Raw genomic sequence first — 23,184 nt, forward strand, 5'->3', positions numbered from 1 at the left:
ATTTACTTTCCCATCAACAGTGCAAGAGTGTTCCCTTTTCTCCACACCCTCTCCAGCATTTATTGTTTCTAGATTTTTTGATGATGCCGATTCTGACTGGTGTGAGGTGATACCTCATTGTAGTCTTGATTTGCATTTCTCTAATGATTAGTGATGTTAAGCATCCTTTCATGTGTTTGTTGGCAGTCTGTATATCTTCTTTGGAGAAATGTCTATTTAGGTCTTCTGCCCATTTCTGGATTGGGTTGTTTGTTTTTTTGATATTGAGGTGCATGAGCTGCTTGTATATTTTGGAGATGAATCCTTTGTCAGTTGCTTCATTTGCAAATGTTTTCTCCCATTCTGAGGGTTGTCTTTTTGTCTTGTTTATAGTTTCCTTTGCTGTGCAAAAGCTTTGAAGTTTCATTAGGTTCCATTTGTTTATTTTTGTTTCCATTTCTCTAGGAGGTGGGTCAAAAAGTATCTTGCTGTGGTTTATGTCATAGAGTGTTCTGCCTATGTTTTCCTCTAAGAGTTTGATAGTGTCTGGCCTTACATTTAGGTCTTTAATCCATTTTGAGTTTATTTTTGTGTATGGTGTTAGGGAGTGTTCTAATTTCATTCTTTTACATGTAGCTGTTCAGTTTTCCCAGCACCACTAATTGAAGAGGCTGTCTTTTCTCCATTGTATATTCTTCATTCCTTTATCAAAAATAAGGTGACCATCAGTGTCTTATAATTTTCTGCATACAGGTCTTTTGTCTCCTTAGGTAGGTTTATTCCTAAATATTTTATTCTTTTTGTTGCAGTGGTAAATGGGAGTGTTTTCTTAATTTCACTTTCAGATTTTTCATCATTAGTGTATAGGAATGCCAGAGATTTCAGTGCATTAATTTTGTATCCTGCTACTTTACCAAATTCATTGATTAGCTCTAGTAGTTTTCTGGTAGCATCTTTAGATTCTCTATATATAGTATCATGTCATCTGCAAACAGTGACAGCTTTACTTCTTCTTTTCCGATTTGTATTCCTTTTATTTCTTTTTCTTCTCTGATTGCTGTGGTTAAAACTTCCAAACTTATGTTGAATAATAGTGGTGAGAGTGGGCAACCTTGTCTTGTTCCTGATTTTGGTGGAAATGCTTTCAGCTTTTCACCATTGAGGACGATGTTGGCTGTGGGTTTGTCATACATGACCTTTATTATGTTGAGGAAAGTTCCCTCTCTGCCTACTTTCTAGAGGGTTTTTATCATAAATGGGTGTTGAATTTTGTTGAAAGCTTTCTCTGCATCTATTGAGATGATCATATGGTTTTTCTCCTTCCGTTTGTTAATATGCTATATCATATTGATTGATTTGCGTATATTGAAGAATGCTTGCATTCCTGGGATAAACCCCACTTGATCATGGTGTATGATCCTTTTAATGTGCTGTTGGATTCTGTTTGCTAGTATTTTGTTGAGGATTTTTGCATCTATGTTCATCAGTGATATTGGCCTGTAGTTTTCTTTTTTTTGTGACATCTTTGTCTGGTTTTGGTATCAGGGTGATGGTGGCCTCGTAGAATGAGTTTGGGAGTGTTCCTCCCTCTGCTATATTTTGGAAGAGTTTGAGAAGGATAGCTGTTAGCTCTTATCTAAGTGTTTGATAGAATTTTCCTGTGAAGTCATCTGGTCCTGGACTTTTGTTTGTTGGAAGATTTTTAATCACAGTTTCAATTTCAGTGCTTCTGATTTGTCTGTTTATATTTTCTATTTCTTCCTGGTTCCATCTCAGAATGTTGTGGTTTTGTAAGAATTTGTGCATTTCTTTCACGTTGTCCATTGTATTGGCATATAGCTGCTTGTAGTAATCTCTCATGATCCTTTGTATTTCTACAGTGTCAGTTGTTACTTCTTTTTCATTTCTAATTCTGTTGATTTGAGTCTTCTCTCTTTTTTTCTTGATGAGTCTGGCTAATGGTTTATCAATGTTGTTTATCTTCTCAAAGAACCAGCTTTTAGTTTTATTGATCTTTGCTATTTTTTCCTTCGTTTCTTTTTCATTTAATTCTGATCTGATCTTTATGATTTCTTTCCTTCTGCTAAATTTGGGGTTTTTTTTGTTGTTGTTGTTCTTCTTTCACTAATTGCTTTAGGTGTAAGGTTAGGTTCTTTATTTGAGATTTTTCTTGTTTCTTGAGGTAAGATTGTATTGCTATAAACTTCCCTCTTAAAACTGCTTTTACTGCATCCCATAGGTTTTGGGTCTTCATGCTTTCATTGTCATTTGTTTCTAGGTTTCTTTTTATTTCCTCTTTGATTTCTTCATTGATCTCCTGGTTATTTATTAGCGAATTGTTTAGTCTCCATGTATTTGTATTTTTTACACAGTTTTTCATGTAATTGATATCTGGTTTCATAGAGTTGTGGTCAGAAAAGGTACTTGATATGATTTCAATTTTCTTAAATTTACCAAGGATTGATTTGTGACCCAAGATGTGATCTATCTTGGAGAATGTTCCATGAACACTTGAGAAGAAAGTGTATTCTGTTGTTTTTGGATGGAATGCCCTGTAAATATCAATTAACTCCATTTTGTTTAAGGTATCATTTAAAGCTTGTGTTTCCTTATTTATTTTCATTTTGGGTGATCTGTCCATTGGTGAAAGTGGGGTGTTAAAGTCCCTTACTATGATTGCATTATTTTCAATTTCCCCTTTTATGGCTGTTAACATTTGCCTTATGTATTGAGATGCTCCTATGTTGGGTGCATAAATATTTACAATTGTTATATCTTCTTCTTGGATTGATCCCTCGATCATTATGTAATATCCTTTTTTGTCTGTTGTAATAGTCTTTATTTTAAAGTCTATTTTGTCTGATATGAGAATTGCTACTCCAGCTTTCTTATGACTTCTATTTGCATGGAGTATCTTTTTCCATCCCCTTACCTTCAATCTGTATGTGTCCCTGGATCTGAAGTGGGTCGCTTGTAGAGAGCATATATATGGGTCTTGTTTTTGTATCCATTTAGCCAGTCTATCTCTTTTGGTTGGAGCATTTAATCCATTTATGTTTAAGGTAATTATTGTTATGTATGCTCCTATTACCATTTTCTTAATTGTTTTGGACTTGTTTTTGTAGGTCTTTTCCTTCTCTTGTGTTTCCTGTCTAGAGAAGTTCCTTTAGCATTTGTTGTAAAGCTGGTTTGGTGGTACTGAATTGTCTTAGCTTTTGCTTATCTGTAAAGGTTTTAATTTCTCCGTCAAATCTGGATGAGATCTTTGCTGGGTAGAGTAATCTTGGTTGTAATTTTTTCCCTTTCATCACTTTAAATATGTCCTGTCACTCCCTTCTGGCTTGCAGAGTTTATGCTGAAAGATCAACTGTTAATCTTATGGGGATTCCCTTGTACGTTATTTGTTGTTTTTCCATTGCTGCTTTTAATGTTTTTTTCTTTGTATTTAATTTTTGATAGCTTGATTAATATGTGTCTTGGCATGTTTCTCCTTGGACTTATCCACTGTGGGACTCTCTGCACTTCCCGGACTTAATTGAGTATTTCCTTTCCCGTATTAGGGAAGTTTTCAAATATAATCTCTTCAAATATTTTCTCAGTCTCTTTCTTTTTCTCTTCTTCTTCTGGGAACCCTATAATTTGAATGTTGGTGTGTTTAATGTTGTCCCAGAGGTCTCTGAGACTGTCCTCAATTCTTTTCATTCTTCTTTCTTTATTCTGCTCTGTGGTAGTTATTTCCACTATTTTAACTTCCAGGCCACTTATCCGTTCTTCTGCCTTGGTTATTCTGCTACTGATTCTTTCTAGAGAATTTTTAACTTCATTTATTGTGTTGTACATCATTGTTTGCTCTTTAGTTCTCCTTGTTAAACATTTCTTGTATTTTCTCCATTTTATTTCCAAGATTTTGGATCATCTTTTCTCTCATTACTGTGATTTCTTTTCCAGGTAGACTGCCTATTTCCTCTTCATTTGTTTGGTTTGGTGGGTTTTTACCTTGCTCCTTCATCCGCTGTGTGTTTCTCTGTCTTTTCATTTTGCTTCACTTACTGTGTTTGGGGTCTCCTCTTTGCAGCCTGCAGGTTTGTAGTTCTCATTGTTTTTGGTGACTGCCCCCAGTGGCTAAGGTTGGTTCAGTGGGTTGTGTAGGCTTCCTGGTGGAGGGGACTGGTGCCTGTGTTCTGGTGGATGAGGCTGGATCTTGTCCTTCTGGTGGGGAGCACCAAGTCCGGTGGTGTGTTTTGGGGTGACTGTGACGCTATTATGATTTTAGGCAGCCTGTCTGCTAATGGGTGGGTTTTTGTCCTTGTCTTGCTAGTTGTTTGGCATAGGGTGTCCAGCACTGTAGCTTGCTGGCTGTTGAGTGGAGCTGGGTCTTAGTATTGAGTTGGAGATCTCTGGGAGAGCTTTTGCCGTTTGATATTGCATGGAGCCTGGAGGTCTCTGGTGGACCTATGTCCTGATCTTGGCTCTCCCACCTCAGAGCCTCAGGCCTGACACTCAGCCGGAGCACCAAGACCCTGTCAGCCACATGATTTGCTTTATAGAGTATGGGGGTGTGAAATTTTGTGGACATTTTAATCGTTTCGTTTTTGCAAGTCTGAGGTCTTCTGTCAGTGTTCAGTTGGTGTTCTGTAGGAATTGTTCCACATGTAGATGTATTTTTGATGTATTTGTGGGGAGGAAGGTGATCTCCACTTCTTACTCCTCTGCCATTTTGAAGGTCCGCCCCTCATTTCTTTTAAATTTAAAACATTTTCCTCCTTTTTTTTTTGCCTTCTAGTTCTCTTAAGGAATTATCTGTTGTGTTTATTCCTTCTTTTGTTCCTTTTAGTTTAGTCTTCATTTTCAAAATTTTTCTCTTCTTTCAAAATTTTCATGACTTTAATAATTTCTGAATTATTCTAATTTCTATTTATATTGTTTTTCATCTACTGTGCCATTTTCATAATGTCTTTTTGCTATTTTTAAAATACAACGTCACAATTTTGATGTATTCTCAGCATGCTTTCATTGTCTATAAGGTTGTTTGTTTTCTGCTCTAATCTAAACTTCATAGCTTTTCACTGTTTTTATGTGAAATTGGTTTTCCTCAACTTTTGGAAGGCGATATAGCTCAGGGTAGCTTTCACCCTCTTCTCTGGTTCTCATATTGTGTTAAAAAATATAGCAGCTTGCTTTCTAAGACTTGCTGCATCCATTTCCCTCTCCCACACTTATTTGTGCCTTCTCTACTTTACATATTCTGTGCAATTTTTATTCCACTCCCAGCAGTTTCTCCTCTACGTGGGTCTGTCCTGGAAGGCAGCTGTGGTGTCTGTTTTCAGAATTTTTAGGGGCCAGACTGCTCCAGATCCTTCAAATTTTATTATGTTCCCTTCGCACCTACCAGCAACGATTATTGACTATGTTGGTGTTTCCTGTTCGCATGTCCATCAGCTGTCCTGCTGCTTCTCTCTGCTTAGTCCTGCACAGATGATGTAGGAATTGTGGCAGTTGGTGGCTTGTCCTCAGCCACTTTGTTTGGAGTTTGTGGCTACAACCTGTCATGTAGTGTGGTAACCAATCTCTAAAATGGCCTCAACATTTCCTCTGTTCCCTATACATTCATTCTGCTCTTCACATCAAAAGATAGAGACGATTTCTCCTTCTGAATCTGAGATGGCCCTGTGGTTGATTTGGCCATTAGAATATGGAGACAGTGACATTCAGGCAGCTCTTGGACTCCAGCCACCATGTGAAAAGGCCAAGCCACAAGGAGAGGCCATGGGAGGGAGAACTAAAGTGCTCAGAATAACCGTTCCAGCTCCCCAGAAACAACTATATGAGAGCGATATTGACTATTCTGTTTCATTGAGTCCCCAGAAGACTGCAGTCCTAGCTATGAGAGATAACAAAATAGTTGTTGTTTTAAGATATAAAGTAGTGAAATTTTTTTTTTTTTTTTTTTTTTTTTGCGGTATGCGGGCCTCTCACTGTCGTGGCCTCTCCCGTTGCGGAGCACAGGCTCCGGACACGCAGGCTCAGCGGCCATGGCTCATGGGCCCAGCCGCTCCGCGGCATGGGGGATCTTCCATGACTGGGACACGAACCCGTGTCCCCTGCATCGGCAGGCAGACGCTCAACCACTGTGCCACCAGGGAAGCCCAGTGAAATGGTTTTTAAGGCAGCAATAGAACTAAAACATTTAGTTTTGTTGTACATGTTGTCCATGGTTTTCAGTTTTGTTATCTAGTTGCTCTGTCTGTTTTTATGTGGGAATTGGAGAGATCCTAAAACAACGTCCTGTAATACCCTTTGCCAAAACCTTCCCAGAATCCGCTCTGACATTAGATTATAAGTTTCTTCTAGGATAGACCTCAGTGAAGACCTATGAAACCAACAGGAAATGTAATTCAGAACCAGAACAGAACATAGGGAATTTACAGCTTCCGCCTATGAACTTTGGTCTGTTAATCAGCCCTGTATGAAAATAGACTCTCCTCTCCACATTTTCTGCCCCAACCGCATCGCAGTTCACAGTGAGAAAGTTAAAAACCCATGAGTTAGATGTTAGTTTCCTGGATAACGCCGGGCACCCCAATTCTCCAGAACCAGGTTGGTAGGAGCATCAATTAAAATTTCCAACAATCATAACTCTTTCAAAAAAAGTCAGAGTGAATCACGTGGGTACTGCAGGCAAGCTAATAGTCTGGCCCATTTAAAAGCCACTCATTCATTCATAAAACTGTTTATTGAGTGTTTATTATGACGCAGGCACCTAGATATTAGGACAATATACACCAGGAATTAAAGCAAACATCCCCACTCTTGAGGAAGTTAAATTCAGGTGGCTTCTGTTCTTTAAATATTTGTCCAGTGGTCTTTCTACTGTTACCTGAGCATGCTCCTTGGGAGTTGCCCACCTCATTTCCAACTCCCTACACAACTTTCAGCACACTCTCTGAAGAGTCCTGGTCAATACCATTTTATTCATTTCATTACTTTTTCAGGAATGGCAGAAAATCCCTTGGAAATTGGTTTCTCCAGATGCTGCCCAACTAGTCTTTCTTTTAATCCAATACTGATTTCAGAGTCACCAGCGTTAAAACCAAAATGTGGCAGGCAGTTGAGGGGAGTCATGAAGTGCTGGATTTAAATTATTTTCAATTAAAAATGAAAGTTACTTAGGGAGGTGCTTTAACATTTCCAATCACCACAGAATTCTGTAAGGGGCTACTTCGTTAGATTAGTAAGAATTTTGGACCTTTGTGTGTATAGGAGGGTAGGGAGATGAGAGGAAAAGGAGATGAGTAATGGAGGTTGCTAAAAGATGAAAAGGGCAAGAATGAAACCCATCTTCTCAACACCAACAATTTAGGCAAATCTAGTATTTTAGTAGGTTCTTCATGTGCAACCTGGAAATGTACATTAACAGGAAACTTTCTACCTACTCCTTGACTCTCCTTTTCCCATCCTTGTGTCTGCTGGGATCTGCAAGTGGGTGGAAGACATTGTCATTGTTTATAATGCTCATAAGCCTGCATGGATGTGAATGACATATATTTAGAAATCAAAATAAAGCTTTAGGAAGATCTTCAATTTAATTGAAACTAGTCTAGTCATTTGGGAACCACAAGAGCTTTTTAGGGAAAATCTGCTTCTGTAAGCTGGAGGAAGTGTGGGTGTACTGGAGTCCCGGTCACACCTTGTGATGTCAGTCACCCCCAGGCCGCAGCTGATTGGCTGGGAAGAGCCGAAGCAGAGTTTAAATTCCTGCACCATCAGAGAAGTGTTCAGAACGTCAACACAAGAGTGGCTTCATTGTCACAGATTTCCTCTGTGAGAACATTAGCCTGATTGTTGAGACATTTGGGGCCAAGTCTTTGTGAAACTGAAGAAGGTAAGACATTCTCATTGTTTAATTTTTTTTAATGACTTCGGCCGTGTTTTTTGGAAAGTATTAAGTATGCCTACGTGTTGAGCAGCATTATGTCATGCAGAGAAAGATGGGGAGAGCTGTGCCTTGGGTAAAAACGATTCCATTTTGTTCCAGTTGTTTATGCCACAGTAAATAATGACTTTAAAATGACAGGTTAAGTCAATAGAGACAGGTGCTCTTCTCAGTAATACTTTAATTAGATCTCTGCATGGTATTCTGAAAGGGAAATTTTACTAATTAGGAGGTAGATGGAAGGTCATTCTGAAGTTTTTCTTTAATTATCAAAACAAATACAGCTTTTACATTTAGATTTTATGGATATAGGTATGCTCATGGCCTACAAGATGTTATAAAAGAATGTAAACTAGACTGGCAGAACTTTCTAAATATGCTCCCTTAAGTTGAAAATCAGATAATGCTATTCATCCAATAGTATTCCTTTATGAACTGAGTAGCTGAAAGGAGATGCTAAGACTACTGAAACAAACCATGGCTGGGATAATTATACTGCTTTTCTATTGTCTGGCTGGGTCTTCATGTTAGCATGACGCCTTGCATACAGTCAGAGGTCAGTAAATGTTGAAGATAACTGTCTTTTAAAAAACCTTTCCTAGTGTAGAAGACTTAGGCGTATATATACCCCTGCCCACGTGTATTTTTATTTGCTGCATTTATTCCACTTCTTCATCTGTATCAGAAGTGTCTGTCTTCCACAGCAGAGTGGGAGCTGTGGTCATGCAATGCTTTCTGCATGACATCTAGAAGATCCCACGTGTAATAGCAACACTTCAGGCACTCCTCTTCTTCAAGAGCTATAAGTTCTGGTGAGCCATACTTTCTGTTTAACTGAGGGCCAAGTAGACTATGCTACTTCGATCTGGTTGGTTAAAATATTTAAACAAACAAACAATTTTCTATCGGGTATTAGTCCGCAAGAAATCCCCCAAATGGTGATGTGGACCAATGCGTCTCAGATGCCGTGTGTCCTCCCACATCTATCTTTAATTTGGGGACACCTAGGTGTTATTTTACTGTGGTTGAAAGCATATAACATGGGATTGATTATAACTGACCTCGAGACAATTACAATTGGAATGTTTGGAATTTTTTTTTTTTTTTTACATCTTTATTGGAGTATAATTGCTTTACAATGGTGTGTTAGTTTCTGCTTTATAACAAAGTGAACCAGCTATACATATACATATATCCCCATATCCCCTCCCTCTTGCATCTCCCTCCCTCCCACCCTCCCTATCCCACCCCTCCAGGCGGTCACAAAGCACCGAGCCGATCTCCCTGTGCTATGCGGCTGCTTCCCGCTAGCTACCTACCTTACGTTTGGTAGTGTATATATGTCCATGCCTCTCTCTCGCTTTGTCCCAGCTTACCCTTCCCCCTCCCCATATCCTCAAGGAAATTTTTATTGATTTATTTATTTGGTTTTCTGAATTCGTGATAGAATTCATGTCCTGGCCAAATTCCACTTTATTTTCGAAGAGTAATAAAGAAACAAATTCTAGCTAATGGAGGTTCTGGTTAGTTGGGTTCTGGGTAATTTTGCTTTTGTTTAGACAAGCATATTATCATTATCACACATTGTTGAATACTCAAGCACCTAGAACAGTGCCTGGCACACAGGATGTTCTCAACAGCTATTTATTGACTGCTAATAAATGGATACATTATTCATAAGTATTATTAAGGATGACAACATGAGGTCAAAAATAAGCAAACTAAGCATGATACATTGAACTTATGATTTTTCAAGTCTTTCATTTCCTTTCTTTAGCCTACCTCTTTCATCTTTGTTTACATAAAAGAAAATATATACTTTAAAAGTGAATATTGACTCTGAGGAAGGTCTGGAACAAGGTCTCTTACTTGAGAGCACAAAGAAGTTCTGGCTACACTTGAGGGTGGCCAGAGAGAGAAGGGACTGCAGTCCACTTCTCCAGACCCCAAGCAATCTGGATATTTCAATTCCGGGAGAACAACTCATAAAGGTTGAAAAGCTCTGATACACACACTACCTTCCATACAGGTGGAACTCAAATTGAGGTTGTTGATGTCCTTTTGTTACATGTTCTCATTGTAGCATGACAGCACGTGCGATGTAGAAATGACATTTACCAATCACTGAAGAAGAACGTAGGGTTCTGGTCTCATCTTTTAGGCTTGTAGCCATTTTGCTCATTTATGACTCAGAATAGGGCTACTGCGTATCTGCTTCTACTCTTTTTGGGGTGGTAGGTAAAACGCTTATGAAAGTTTGGAGCTCTCCTTTGGAATACACTTCACACAAGTATAATTATTCTTATCAAAAATACTAATTGAGAACCTAACACGTATAGTGCTTGAGCTCTGACTTTCTGTAATGCTTGATAGCAGACTCTATTCTATGGTTGGCAACGCCGGCTCTCTCGGGACCTCAGGCTGTATTTTATTTTAGTTTGCCAGACTTCCACTTGGAAAATTATGACTTTGAGTCGGGGTGCTAAATGTTATTTCTAGAAGCACGAGCGAGTTACTGCATCTTCCTTATGTTTCATAATATTACACCCCTGAGAAACTGAGCACTGGAAGCACACACTTCCTTCATAAAACACACAACATTCATTGGTGTAGAGCATTTTTTTGTTGTTATTTAGATAAGAGGGAAACAAAAGAAAATACAAGAGGAGAACAATATTTGTTGACTTCTTGGAACATTTGCTGGCTTTTAGAGCACCATGAGATTATCACTCTATTCAAATTTCACTTTGAAAATGAAAATGGTGAGCCACCTCATGACCTATGAAGCCAAAACCGTCGGTACACAGTTATTTTGAGAGTGTCGTATTTGGGAGAAACTTTCCTTTCCTTAAGCAATGAACCTGAGAACTTAAAAGAAAATGTTTTGATTACGGGAACTAAAGGGGAGTGTAGGGGAGGAAAAGTTTTCCTCTGTCCTCTTGGGGTCTCTGGCTGAGCCTAAGAATTAAACTGGCATAAGACAGAGGAACAGGAGAAAAGCATACACGTTTTGTTAAAATTTTTACATGTACGTGCGCACCTTCACAAGAGAATGAGGACGTGAAGAAGTGACCGGAGTGGAAGCTTTTACACCTTTTAGGCAAAGAAACAGTACATTTGTGAAGGATTGACAAGACACAGGGGCAGTAGATTGTGGAGAAGTAACCAGGAAGATCAGGTTAGTTTAACAAGATTTCTTTGCATGGACTTCCCTCAGCCTTGACTCCATCTCTGGTGATGAGAATGTCTTCCCTCCTCCTAAGAGAGGGAGGGCACATTTCACGTGGGAGATTTATCATCTCCCACTTCCGGGAAAAAGAAGGAAGATCAGAGCACCCTTCTTGCATCTGCAGTCTCTTGAGTGCCTTCAGCTCAAAATAATTTTTATGTCAAAGAGGCATATTTTGGGATGGGATATTCTGGTTCCCTTCAGAAGTAATATCTGTTTAATTAGGCTCGTTTTAGGGGCAGCTGAACATTTTCATATGTTTTCTCTGTTGATATTAGGGGAAAGATTTGAAAAAGAAATAAAAATAATATCAACACACAAGGACTGATATGAAGTATGCTAATTAGAATAAAGAAAATAACACAAAGAATAGCTGTGTTGACGAGGAATAACACTCAAGATAAAAGAGAGGCTCTATTGGACCATTTGAGCTTTATGAAGGTAGAAATGAGGAACCTTCTCAGTCTCCTTATCTTAGGATTTCTACTGTTTTCTTGAATAAATTTTAAAAATAAGATTAGGTGACTTCCTGAGCCCAATGTTTCAGTCATTATTCAGTGTATTCAGACATTATTGAGCAAGGTACTATTATTTCCTAGATCAGAGGTTAAAATCATTTGGAGCACCTTAAAAACAAACCCATGCTTGTTCCCACCCCCAGTGAACTGATTTATTACCCCGTGGTGGGTTTGTGCACTGGTATTGCTTTAAATCTCCCCAGGTGATACTGATATACAACCAAGGTTGGGGATCTCTGGCTTAGATCTTTTGTCACTGGCATAGTATATATTTAACATTTAAAGACACAAATCAGCAAAAGTGAGGTCTGAAATCAGCCAGCAGGATTTTCCGCAGAGTATACGGATGTCCATCTGACCAGTCTGTTAGGACAGCCCCAGGGCTTACGAGTGCAGGGCAAATTATTTTCCTTTTAAATCATTTCAATAACTTTTTACATTAGCATCTAGGACATCTATTTTTAGATATAGAACAAATTGTTTTCCAAACCACCAGTTCTTGAAGTGTGAAATGAAGCCACCCTCCAGGAAAATACAGTTTGATTTGGCAGGTTTCTCTCAGTGTGATTCACAAGTGTATCCCAAACCTCTAATCTTCTCTGAATCCTTCAGTATTGTGAATGACACTTTAAAAAATTAGCATAATCATGTATAATGCATGACTAAAAGTAGCACAGAGGATATTAAATGCTTTCTGGAGCTGTAATATGAAGCCTGCCATAGTGCATCCCTTGAAGATGAAGAAAAAATGCAAAACCAAGCTATTTTGTCTAGACGTTATTATGTGGTTATAAATGTGAATGAGGAGCCCTGTGTGTGTGTGTGAAGACAAATGCCCACCACCTATCAATGGTATCAATGGTATGAATGTTATCAATAAATGTAGTTTTTTGGGGGCTTCCCTGGTGGCGCAGTGGTTGAGGGTCCGCCTGCTGATGCAGGGGACACGGGTTCGTGTCCCGGTCCGGAAAGATCCCACATGCCGTGGAGCGGCTGGGCCCGTGAGCCATGGCCGCTGAGCCTGCGCGTCCGGAGCCTGTGCTCCGCAACGGGAGAGGCCACAACAGTGAGAGGCCCGCGTACCGCAAAAAAAAAAAAAAGTTTTTTGGTCGGAAGATATTTGCCAGTCCATTCTGCCACATTAGATAGCTAGTGGGAAGCAGCCGCATAGCACTGGGAGATCAGCTCGGTGCTTTGTGACCACCTAGAGGTGGTGGGATAGGGAAGGTGGGAGGGAGACGCAAGAGGGAGGGGATATGGGGATATATGTATAGCTGATTCACTTTGTTATAAAGCAGAAACTAACACACCACTGTAAAGCAATTATACTCCAATAAAGATGTTAAATAGAAAAAAAGTGAATGGTCAGAAATTTCTCTATTGCTTTTTCTTAACTATTCCTCCATTTGTCATAGTTTATGTGTTAGTGAAGAAGTGTTTACAGAGCTCCTCATTGAAAAGTTTTCAATTTATCTCTTCGGAGTGAGGTTTTTTAAAAACAGCTTTATTGAGATATAATTCACACATCGTATACCTCACCCATTTGAAGTATACCGTTCAATGGTTTTTCATACATTCACAAGAGTTATTCCACCTTCACCAAAGTCAGCTTTAGAACATTTTCATTATGTTCAAAATTCACCCCTTAGTTGTCACCCCAACAGCTCATCTCCTCCAGCCTGAGGCAAACACTTACTTTCTGTCTCTATAGATTTGCCTATTGTGGATTTTTCATATGAATGGAATCATACAATATGTGGTCTTTTGTGTCTGGCTTCTTTCATTCAGTATAATGTTTGCAAGGTTCCTCTACTTTGTAGCATGTATCAGCACTCCATTCCTTTTCATGGCTGAATAATATTCCACTGTATGGATAGAGTGCATTTTGTTTATCCATTCTTCAGTTGATGGACATTTGGATGAGTTTATTATTTTTTTTAATAGAAAGAAGGTGTTAAAAAGTTGAAGCTTCTATGTTTCTTGAGAGTGGAGAAAAGCATCTTCTGTCTTTCATCACAGGTAGAGGTGACACACCCAGCAATGAGGACCAGCATCCTGCTTATGTTCTTGTGGGGATTGTCCTGTGCTCTCCCAGTAAGTATCAGGGTAGGGATGCATGGGAAAAAAAACTGTTTATACCTAAAACTGCACAAATTGCATTGGCTATAAGCCAAAGTGGCTGTGTATGTTCCAGTCAGATGAAAATGTAGCTTCTTAGGAAGCTCTTTTCTTTAAAATATCATCCGAATAATTCCTTGTTCTGTTCACTTGCCGTTCGTATAGTTAGGCTGCTCATGTTTCTTCCTCGTAAGAGTGGTTCTCAAAGCGTCATCCCCCAGACCAGTAGCACCAACTAAGACCTTGTTAGAAATGTAAGTTCCTAGGTCCTCCATCAGACCTACTAAACTCTCCAGGGATAGGGCACAGCTATCTGTGTTTTAACAAGGCCTCCCGGTGATTCTGATGCGTGCTAAAATTTGACTAATATTCCTCCTAAGTATGTGAAGTGCTAATAGCTGCTGCTTTGGAAATTTCTGTGGGCCGACCACTTGTGCTGAATTTTCTAGGTAGCCAGGTATCAAAATACTGAATCTAAGAGTTCTGAAGAATGGAAGGTGAGTAGAAAAGATTTTTTTGAAATATTTTTATTTTAATATGTTATTAGTATAACCAAGATGGCTTCACTGCAAATGTTGAAACTACTACTGACTTAAAGAACACATGAATAACCTAAGATATAGGGAGTAAGGGCTATAATTTCTAGTTCTTATAAGAAAATGTAGTTCATATAATGCTTCAACTCTAACTTAATAGTATAATTTGGTGAGGAAGCATTTTCTCCTTTAGCATTATTTTTGTGATTGGTCTTATAGTAGCGCAAGGGGATGGATGACAGTGAACCAAGATTGTCCTTGAAGGATTCGGGCTACAAGTCTGTTTTATCAGATGTCTGGTAGGCAGGAGGTTAGGAGATCAAGTCCCGGAAGGTGAGAAGAGAAAGAAGAATGAGAGAATGCTAGGGTCTTCGGAATGATAGCTAATGTTTATTGAGTGTTGGCTCCGAATAACCCAATCGTTATTAACTCTCAGTAGTTCAACAACCACTGCCAGACACGGTTCTGTGCGTTTCGCATGTATTAACTTTCTCAATCTTCACAGCACCCCTAGTGAATTAGGTGTTGTATTTTCTGTGTTGAGACGCAGAGAGTAACCTAGTCTCTCCAGGTTATGTGGTTAATTACTGTTAGAGCCAGACTTTGAACCCAGGTCGCTCTGACTCCAGAATTCATATTCTTTGCTGGGGTGTTACATCCCTCGAAGGGGCCAGGTCTAGGAAGTCAGTAGATTTTCAAGATTGGAACTACAGTTGTCACTCCGTATCCGCAGGGCATTAGTTCCAGGACCCCCTCGGTTACCAAGATCCATGGATGCCCAAGACCTTTCTATAAAATGATGTAGTATTTGCATGTAACCTGCATACATCCTCATGTGTACTTCAAATCATCTCTATATTGCTTATAATACCTAATACAATGTAAATATTTGCTGGAGTGCAGCAAATACAAGTTTTGCCTTTTGGAAACTTTTGGAGCATTCTTTCTTTCTTTCTTTCTTCCTTTTCTCAAAAATATTTTTGATCTGAGCTTGGCTGGATCCGTGGTTGTGGAACCCATGGATATGAAGGGCTGACTCTAGGAGGAAGGGTTAAAATCTCAACCTAAATCAGAATGTTTTTTCATTACCTTGTTTCCTGCTGGCTTTTAGGTATGACACAGCTAGGGCACAATGATATTAGTGATGGCCAGATAATGTCAGAGGCCTGAGATGGGGTCCTGCCCCTGCTTGAGGCTGGAATAGATATTGCAGGATTTCTTACATGAACTTTCATCAGGAATATCCTTAGGCTGGTTTATTTAAAAGCAGCTGCTGTGGATCCCTTCTTTCATTCAGCCTGAGTTCCCCAAACACACTGTGTTCTCAAGTCTAGCCTTGGCAGGAGAAAAATACCAATGTCTCACTCCCTTCCATTCCTAATTCCAGATGCTAAGTGACTGGGGTAGAGTCTGCCATGGTGCCTGCTGCAGTGTCACAGGGCAAAGACTTTAGGTGATGATAGGTCCTTCCTCTAGGAGCTATCCCAGCCCAGCATTGCTGAGAGGCTTGTTGAAGACATGCTGACAGCAGCTACTCTCTGCTCCACTGGGTCTTCATACCCATTGCTCAGTGGCTTTGAGCCACATGGGATTTGGGATTTGGTCATGTTCAAGGCGAGGGGGAGAGTAGATGGGGAGAGGGCACCAGAGGTGGCACAGGCATTCTTAGAGTTCTCATCAGATTAAAGAAAGTGAAATAAATCAGAACTATGACTAAGTTTCAGATTTAGCATGTGTTATTTTGGTGATCTTACGTGACTCAAGAAAGGTTTAATGGCTTTTTCAATTCAGTTTTGTCCGCTATTGAATTTTATAAAGTAGATGTTCTCAAAATGGATCACTTCTTCAGCTTATATCCTATTGAATACTTTTCAAGATGCTTCCATAGGCATTAGCCAATTTCATCCTCACAGCAACCATGTACAATAAGCGCAGTGGTGGTTAATATTCTTAATTTACAAATAAGAAACGGACATCAGATAGGTGAAGTGAATTGTGCAAATTCACGTAGAGTGACCAACCATCGCAGTTTACCTGAGACTAGATGTTTCCTGGAACACATGAATTTCAGCGCTAGCATCAAGACAGTTTTCAGGGCTAAAATCCAAGCCAAGGAGCTAACTGAGACTTAAATCGGGGTTTGTGAGTTCCAGCGCTGTTTCTCCTCTCTTACATTTCCTCTAGGTTGTATATTTTTCTTCAAAGAAATTCTATTTTTGTCTAAGTGTTGGAAATACAAAAATCTTCTAGGTTTTTTATATCACAAGGTCTTTTCAGGCCACTGGTCATCTGACATTCATTGTTTAGCCATTTCATTATAAAATAGCATTAATGTTCATGTGAATACAAAATAGGTATCAATATACTAAAAAAACCTAAAATTATCCTACATGTTTTCAATGATATGATCCATCTGTGAAAGAGTAACTTGTCCTCCTTCCTTTTTTACAGGGTCTTTTGGCTCAGACACCAACACCACCTTTGGTAACTATCTCACTGATTTTTTGTCATAAACATCTCATGAAATCACTTTCACACTCTTATCATCATCTCAGGCCGTTTGGAAAGTAGTAAATCCAAACCACAAGCGATGGATGTGTGTCCTATTTTTATCTTTATTCATCAATTACGAACATGAAAAATAAACATTTCTTTTTCTTTTTAGGAGAGAAGTGAGTCATCAGAAGAAAGTAAAGTTAGCTCAAAGGAACAGGTAATTAAACAAACCTTTCTTAACTTTCCAGGCTACTTAGGAATCAAAGGAAATGATGTTATATTAAATTACCTAGTGACCATTCTAAATATAATATTTTCTAACCTTTGGTTATGCTGGCTAAATCGCCCCAGAAAATAGGAAGGGAAAAATGAGTGGGAGAATTCAGAGGTAGACATGCCCTTCATTCCATATTTATCACTGGGGCCAGATGATAGACATGTGGCCCTAAATGTCCCTCTAGTTAAAGAGAACACACACACACACACACACGGTCATAGACTCTGGAAGACGAGGAATAGCTCACTCATAAATCTCAAATGTTGGTTTCACAATTGGAGCAGTTCAGATCGGGCAAAGAGTTCTGGTTAATGTGAGATGCCTGCTGGGCCTGGAGACCACCTCCGGGCCCGGAATCCTGTTGGAGGAGAGAATAGGAGCGCCCTGAGGAACCTTTAAGGAGACAGCTGCTTTAGTAATGACATCTTTAAAATAGTCTCATCTGTGGCCCTGGGAGAGAGAAAAGCTGACTTAGCTTATATCACTTTCATAGAAAACTTGGTAGCTTCCTTCTTCTTATCCTCTTTCCCGTCCCCACCTTCCCTCTCCCTTCCCCACTCTTCTGTCCTATCATTTTGACCAATCTCAACCCCCAGGGGCTCCAGACATTCTTGGAACCAGGTTTCTCCCTGAAACTTTGACCCATGTTGCATTCTATACTCAATCAGTTGGAAAATGAATTTAGGCTTTTTACCACTATTTACTAAAGATTGTCAGAGGAACATTTTACAGATTTATAAGTGTAGAATTGGGAAAATGCTCTTTTCTGGGGACGTTGTGATGTATTGCCTCAGTGTTCTCTGGGTTCTCAGAGGATGATAGCGCCTTGGGAGGGGTACAGTATGTGCCTGTCGAGGTTAGGAAAACTAAATAGATGCTCAGTTCCAATGGATCAGTGTACACCCTAGCGATAGGAAGAGGTGTCACCGCCCGGTAGTACTGACTGGAAACTCAGACATTGATGAGTAGGGACATGTGGGAAAAAAAAAAAAGTTGGCAAGAATGTTCTGTCATAGGATATGGTAGAGAGAGCAGATTTTTCCAGAGCATGATGAATGAAGATTCACTATCCTTCCTTATCTGAGTAGAGCATCCAATGGCTTTACTTCTGGGGATCACCTCTCTGAGCTCACACTTGGAACTAAGCTGCCTTGGTGGTCACACTAGCTACAGTTCTTCAGCTAAGCCTTCCACAGGCAACTCTGTGCCTGTGCAAATGAGTTACAAACATGGTTTTGGTGAGATTTATACCTTACTACAATATTATACTTTCATTTTAGCTAAAGGTTTCATCTGCCTGCCCTAATACATTTTTCCCCCCAGAGTTGATTAGAAAAAAAAACTTGAGTCATTTTAAAAATCACCCAATATTTTAAAAAACTGTGTTTTAAACCAAACAACTTGGTGAGTGAGTATTATAAACCAATTCTTTTTTTTTTTTTTTTTTTTGCGGTACGCGGGCCTCTCACTGTTGTGGCCTCTCCCGTTGTGGAGCACAGGCTCCGGAGGCGCAGGCCCAGCGGCCATGGCTCAGGGGCCCAGCCGCTCTGCGGCATGTGGGATCTTCCCGGACCGGGGCACGAACCCGTGTCCCCTGCATCGGCAGGCGGACTCTCCACCACTGCGCCACCAGGGAAGCCCAACCAATTCTTTAATTTACAAAAAATTCTCTGAAAGTATCCTTTAAGGACTCACACTTAAATATTGAGTTCCATAAATGTGATTTCTATAAAACTTTTTGAGCAAATGTTTGCAGCATTAAGTGAACTGTGCCTATGTAAAATGGAACGACGTGACTTTCAACTGTTCTTCCTTCCTTTTTAACCCCTGGTTGAAACATTATTGAGCTGTAAAATTGGCTCAATGGCTCTGATGAGGGACATAGGAAGAAGAAAGCAAACAGAGCCTAGGTGGGCATTAAATAACACCCTTGAGAGCAGCTCCTGGGGTACTAACCATGTCTGTTAACCCCAAACTCCAGGTAAATGAAGACCCCAGTGACAGCACTGAATCAGAGGAGGGCCTGGGCCTTGATGATCCGCAGTACATTCACAGACCAGCTGGTGGCCTTTCTAGGAGCGGAGGAAAAGAAGGAGATGATAGAGATGATGATGAAGACGAGAGTGGAGATGACACCTCGGCGGATGATGACAATGGCCCAGGACCCGAAGAGAGGCGAGGAGGGAACTCCAGACTCGGAAGCGGTGAGGACCCCACTGACAGCACACAGTCCACGGAGGATGGTGTCCCACGGGGGGAAGACAGTGCTCAAGACACCACCAGTGAGAGCAGGGACTTTGCCAGTGAGGACGAGGGGCGCAGCAGGCCTGAGGGACGTGACTCCACTCCAGACAGCGAGAGTGCAGAGCAGTGGGTGGGAGGCGACAGTGAGGGAGTCGGTAGCCACGGGGACGGCTCTGAGTTTGACGACGAAGGAATGCAGAGTGAGGACCCCAACACCTTCAGGAGCGAGAGAAGCAATTCCAGAATAAGCAGGGCCAGCATCCAGTCAAAAGATTCGAAAGGGAGCAATGGGCAAGCAAAGACTCAGGCTTCCGGTGAAAGCCCGGCAGTGGGGTATCCCAGTAGGAAATTTTTCAGAACATCTCGCATCTCGGAGGAAGATGGCAGAGGTGAGCTTCATGATAGCAACACCATGGAAGAAAGCAAGAGTGACTCCCCAGAATACCCCGACTCCAAAGAAGCTGGTCTCAGCCCATCCAGGGAACACAGCGAGAGTGAATCTCAACAAGAGAGCGAGGAGGGTCAGTCCCCAGAAGACAGTCAGAGCGTCCAAGACCCCAGCAGCGAGTCCAGTGAAGAGGGTGACCTGCCTTCTCAAGAAAGCAGTAGCGAATCTCAGGAAGAGGTCGTGCGCGAGTCCAGGGGTGACAACCCCAATAACGTTACCAGTCACTCAGAAGATCAGGACTCCAGTGACTCCAGTGATGAGGACAGCTCGGATAAACCCTCCAGTTCAGAGAGCAGATCCACAGAGGGGCAAACCGACAGCGAATCCAGTGAGAGCCTCAGATCCTCGGAGGAAAGCCCGGAGTCCACCGAAGAGGAGAACAGCTCCAGCCAGGAGGACCCCTGGTCTCCCAGCGCCTCGTCAGAGAGCCAGAGCCGGGAAAGCCAGGAGGACAGCCCGTCTGAGGAGGAGCAGAGCAGCGATTCTCAGGACAGCAGCAGATCAAAAGAAGAGAGCAACTCAACTGAGAGCACATCAAGCAGCGAGGAAGACATCCAGTCCAGAAACACCGAGATAGAAAGCAGAAGACTGACAGTCGATGCTTATCACAACAAACCCATCGGAGATCAGGACGACAATGACTGCCAAGACGGCTACTAGCACGGGCGTGCCTGAGTGCCTCTCACAGACACGTGTCTTGGGGGTTGGAGACTAGGGAAATCATGAGAACTGTAATTTATTGATGTTTGTATCAGAAGAATAACCAGAGACCATTCCTTTATGAAAGGAAATACTGGACATTATACTTCTTTCTAGGATGTCACCAAACCATAGAGGTTTCAATAATGGGGAATTTCACTAAAATACCCTCAATGAGACCTGATGCCAGGAAAGATGTGCATTATAGCTTCACAGCTGAAATAGTTCCTAACTCATTAACCTAACACACAGTTACTGAGATTCTGTTAGGTACCAGGCACTGTGCCAGGTGCTGGGGATATCAAGAAGTTAAGACTTATTTCTTGCTCCTGAGGAGCTTATGGAGGGATAAATAAAGTGAAAGAGGGATACGTAGGACAGAAGCAAGAATTACTACTACCCAATGAGGTGAGTCCTATAACACAGGTGTGCACAGAACACATGGGAGCACAGAGCGGGGACCAACTTTGCCTTAGAGAATCAGAGAAGGCTTCACAGCAGAAAAGACACTGGACTTGGAGCATTGCATAGGATTTCTCCATTTAAGAAAAGACAGTTCTATTTATTCTTGGTACAGGCAATAGAAAATCCTGTATGAATAAATATTTAGTTTGTGAAAGCACTTTCAAATTATGGCATGGTGAGGTGTTTTGGATAAGCAAACTTTTTTTTCAATTAATTTATACTTTTCAATGTTTTTTGTGGTGCTCCAGTGAGCATCACCTCCCTGCCCACTGGTGATGATATGGAGGAATGGTTTGGGGAGAGTGGAAAAAGAAAATTCCTCTTTAAATAGACAACTTTCAGCTTACTTTTTTCTAAGACCAGTCTATGTGCAATGTTAGAAAAACTGTTCTCGGAGTCCTTTGCCTGGGTCGCACGTAGCAAAATTGTGTGTATAGAATTCAACTGATTTTTGCCAAATACCCTTTGAAATGTTACCTCAACATAAAATATTTGTTTTGTAATAAAGATAATAATATCCAGAAGAAGTATGTGCTTATTTTTTATAGTGATGTCAATTTTTAGGATATATTTATATGAAACAACTCTTCCTTTAACGCACTGCAAAATAGTCTATTAGCTTTCTCCCATTAAAACAAAAGATTTTCTTAAATTATTTCCTGAAAATTTAATTTTATTTATACTTCAGGCAGCATTTTGATAAAGTTACTTCACGTGTTGCTTATGGTATTTCACTAAATATACCTGTTATAGATAAGGTTAAAAAAAGGAAGCAAACTCTCAGCTTTTGTATAAGGCCATGTGGAAAGTTCACGGTGTTTGGGTTTAACATTAGTTCTTCCTGGTCTCTCTGACAGTCATAAGTGTAAACTCTGGAAACTACAGAGATACACATTCCTCACAGTGTATTTCTTTGAAGGAAACTACCTCACCTCAGCACTTCCACTTTTCAAATGTGTTTTCACACACACTGCCACTAGAGCAAATCAAAATCCCCCTACAAATTCATTCAGAGAATCAAGAAAACTTCCTAACCTTCAGTCTGACCCTTCCTATCCTTCACATAGCTCTGTTCCCTCATAATGTCAAAGCTATGGTCTCTTGCGGAGATAAAATATATATAGTTCTCTAAGCCTCTCCCTTCAGATTTTAATTCAGTAGATCTGGAGTGAACCCCAAGTTCTGTATTTTAAAAAGGATCCCAGGAGATTCTGAAGTAGCCCATCTGCACACCTACATTTGGGTTCTCTGACTCTCTGGATTACTTACCTGGCTTTATTAACCTACAGATTCCTACCAACCTACAGCGTCTTCAGAGGAGAACTGCCCTTGCACAGACCTCCTGGTTGCTTGAGACATAGGTGACCAGGTTCCAGCCACTCCAATGGCCCGCCTCACCACAGGTGATGGTGTGGGATGAGCGCCCAACCCAAGGGAAGTCGGCCAGCAGCCTCAGAGGGGGCGTGTCGCAAAGGTTCTACCTGAACAATGATGGTGGCTTGGGGTCTAATCTGATTTTCCCTCTCTGTAAATTTGGATATTTAGGGAGAGAGATGTCAGAATGATCTGAACAAAAACAGACGGGAAAATACAGAGAAGCAGGAATAAGGAGAAAGCTTAAGTCCATTAATGGTGGAGCACAAAACTGAAAATGATTGAACTCCTGATGCTGCGGGGGGAGATCGTAACCCTCTGGCTCTCATGCTTGGATCCTGACTCTCCTATTGCCTGTCAGGCCTTCTTGGATGCCTGTGACATTCTTTCCTCTTAATTGCCACCTGTATCCTTACAATACACCCACCTTTCTGACACCTTTTCTCCTTGCCACCAAAAATCCTAATGAAATCAAACTCATGAACTTAGGTCATATAACCTCGGAACACTGGCTAACTTAACAGCTAAGTGGAGGAAGTACTGGACGACACAGGTGGACCTTGGAGAGTGAAAAAGAAAACAGGGGAGAAGCACATTCCAGGCCGAGGGAACAGAGGAGTAGATGTATGGAATTGTTTGTGGCGCATTAAGGTATGATGTTCAAAATCTGGTGTCACCAAAGCATTTGGAAGAGAGGAAGAGGGAAGGGAAGTGATAAGAGAAGAGACTGGAAAGGCAGATCGCGATCTAAAGTGAAGGCCTCTGAGTGCCAAATTAAGGAGAATAAACTTCATTTTTACAGAGTGCCTTTCTGGCACCAGGTTTTCTTGTATCATACATATCACAAACATCTTTCATGGATATTACA

General features: G+C 40.7%; 1 protein-coding gene across 1 annotated transcript; it reads left to right on the forward strand.

The window, feature by feature from the left end:
* The first annotated feature begins 7,773 nt into the window (after positions 1-7,773).
* Positions 7,774-21,413, forward strand: DMP1 (dentin matrix acidic phosphoprotein 1). Its single transcript, XM_060011597.1, has 6 exons — positions 7,774-7,861; positions 13,679-13,757; positions 14,231-14,274; positions 16,765-16,797; positions 16,979-17,026; positions 19,068-21,413. Exons 2-6 carry the CDS (start codon positions 13,700-13,702, stop codon positions 20,436-20,438), a joined length of 1,554 nt encoding a protein of 517 aa, XP_059867580.1. The 5' UTR covers positions 7,774-7,861; positions 13,679-13,699; the 3' UTR covers positions 20,439-21,413.
* The last annotated feature ends 1,771 nt before the right edge of the window (positions 21,414-23,184 follow it).

Source organism: Delphinus delphis, chromosome 5, assembly GCF_949987515.2.
Source record: "Delphinus delphis chromosome 5, mDelDel1.2, whole genome shotgun sequence".
Lineage (NCBI taxonomy): Eukaryota > Metazoa > Chordata > Mammalia > Artiodactyla > Delphinidae > Delphinus > Delphinus delphis.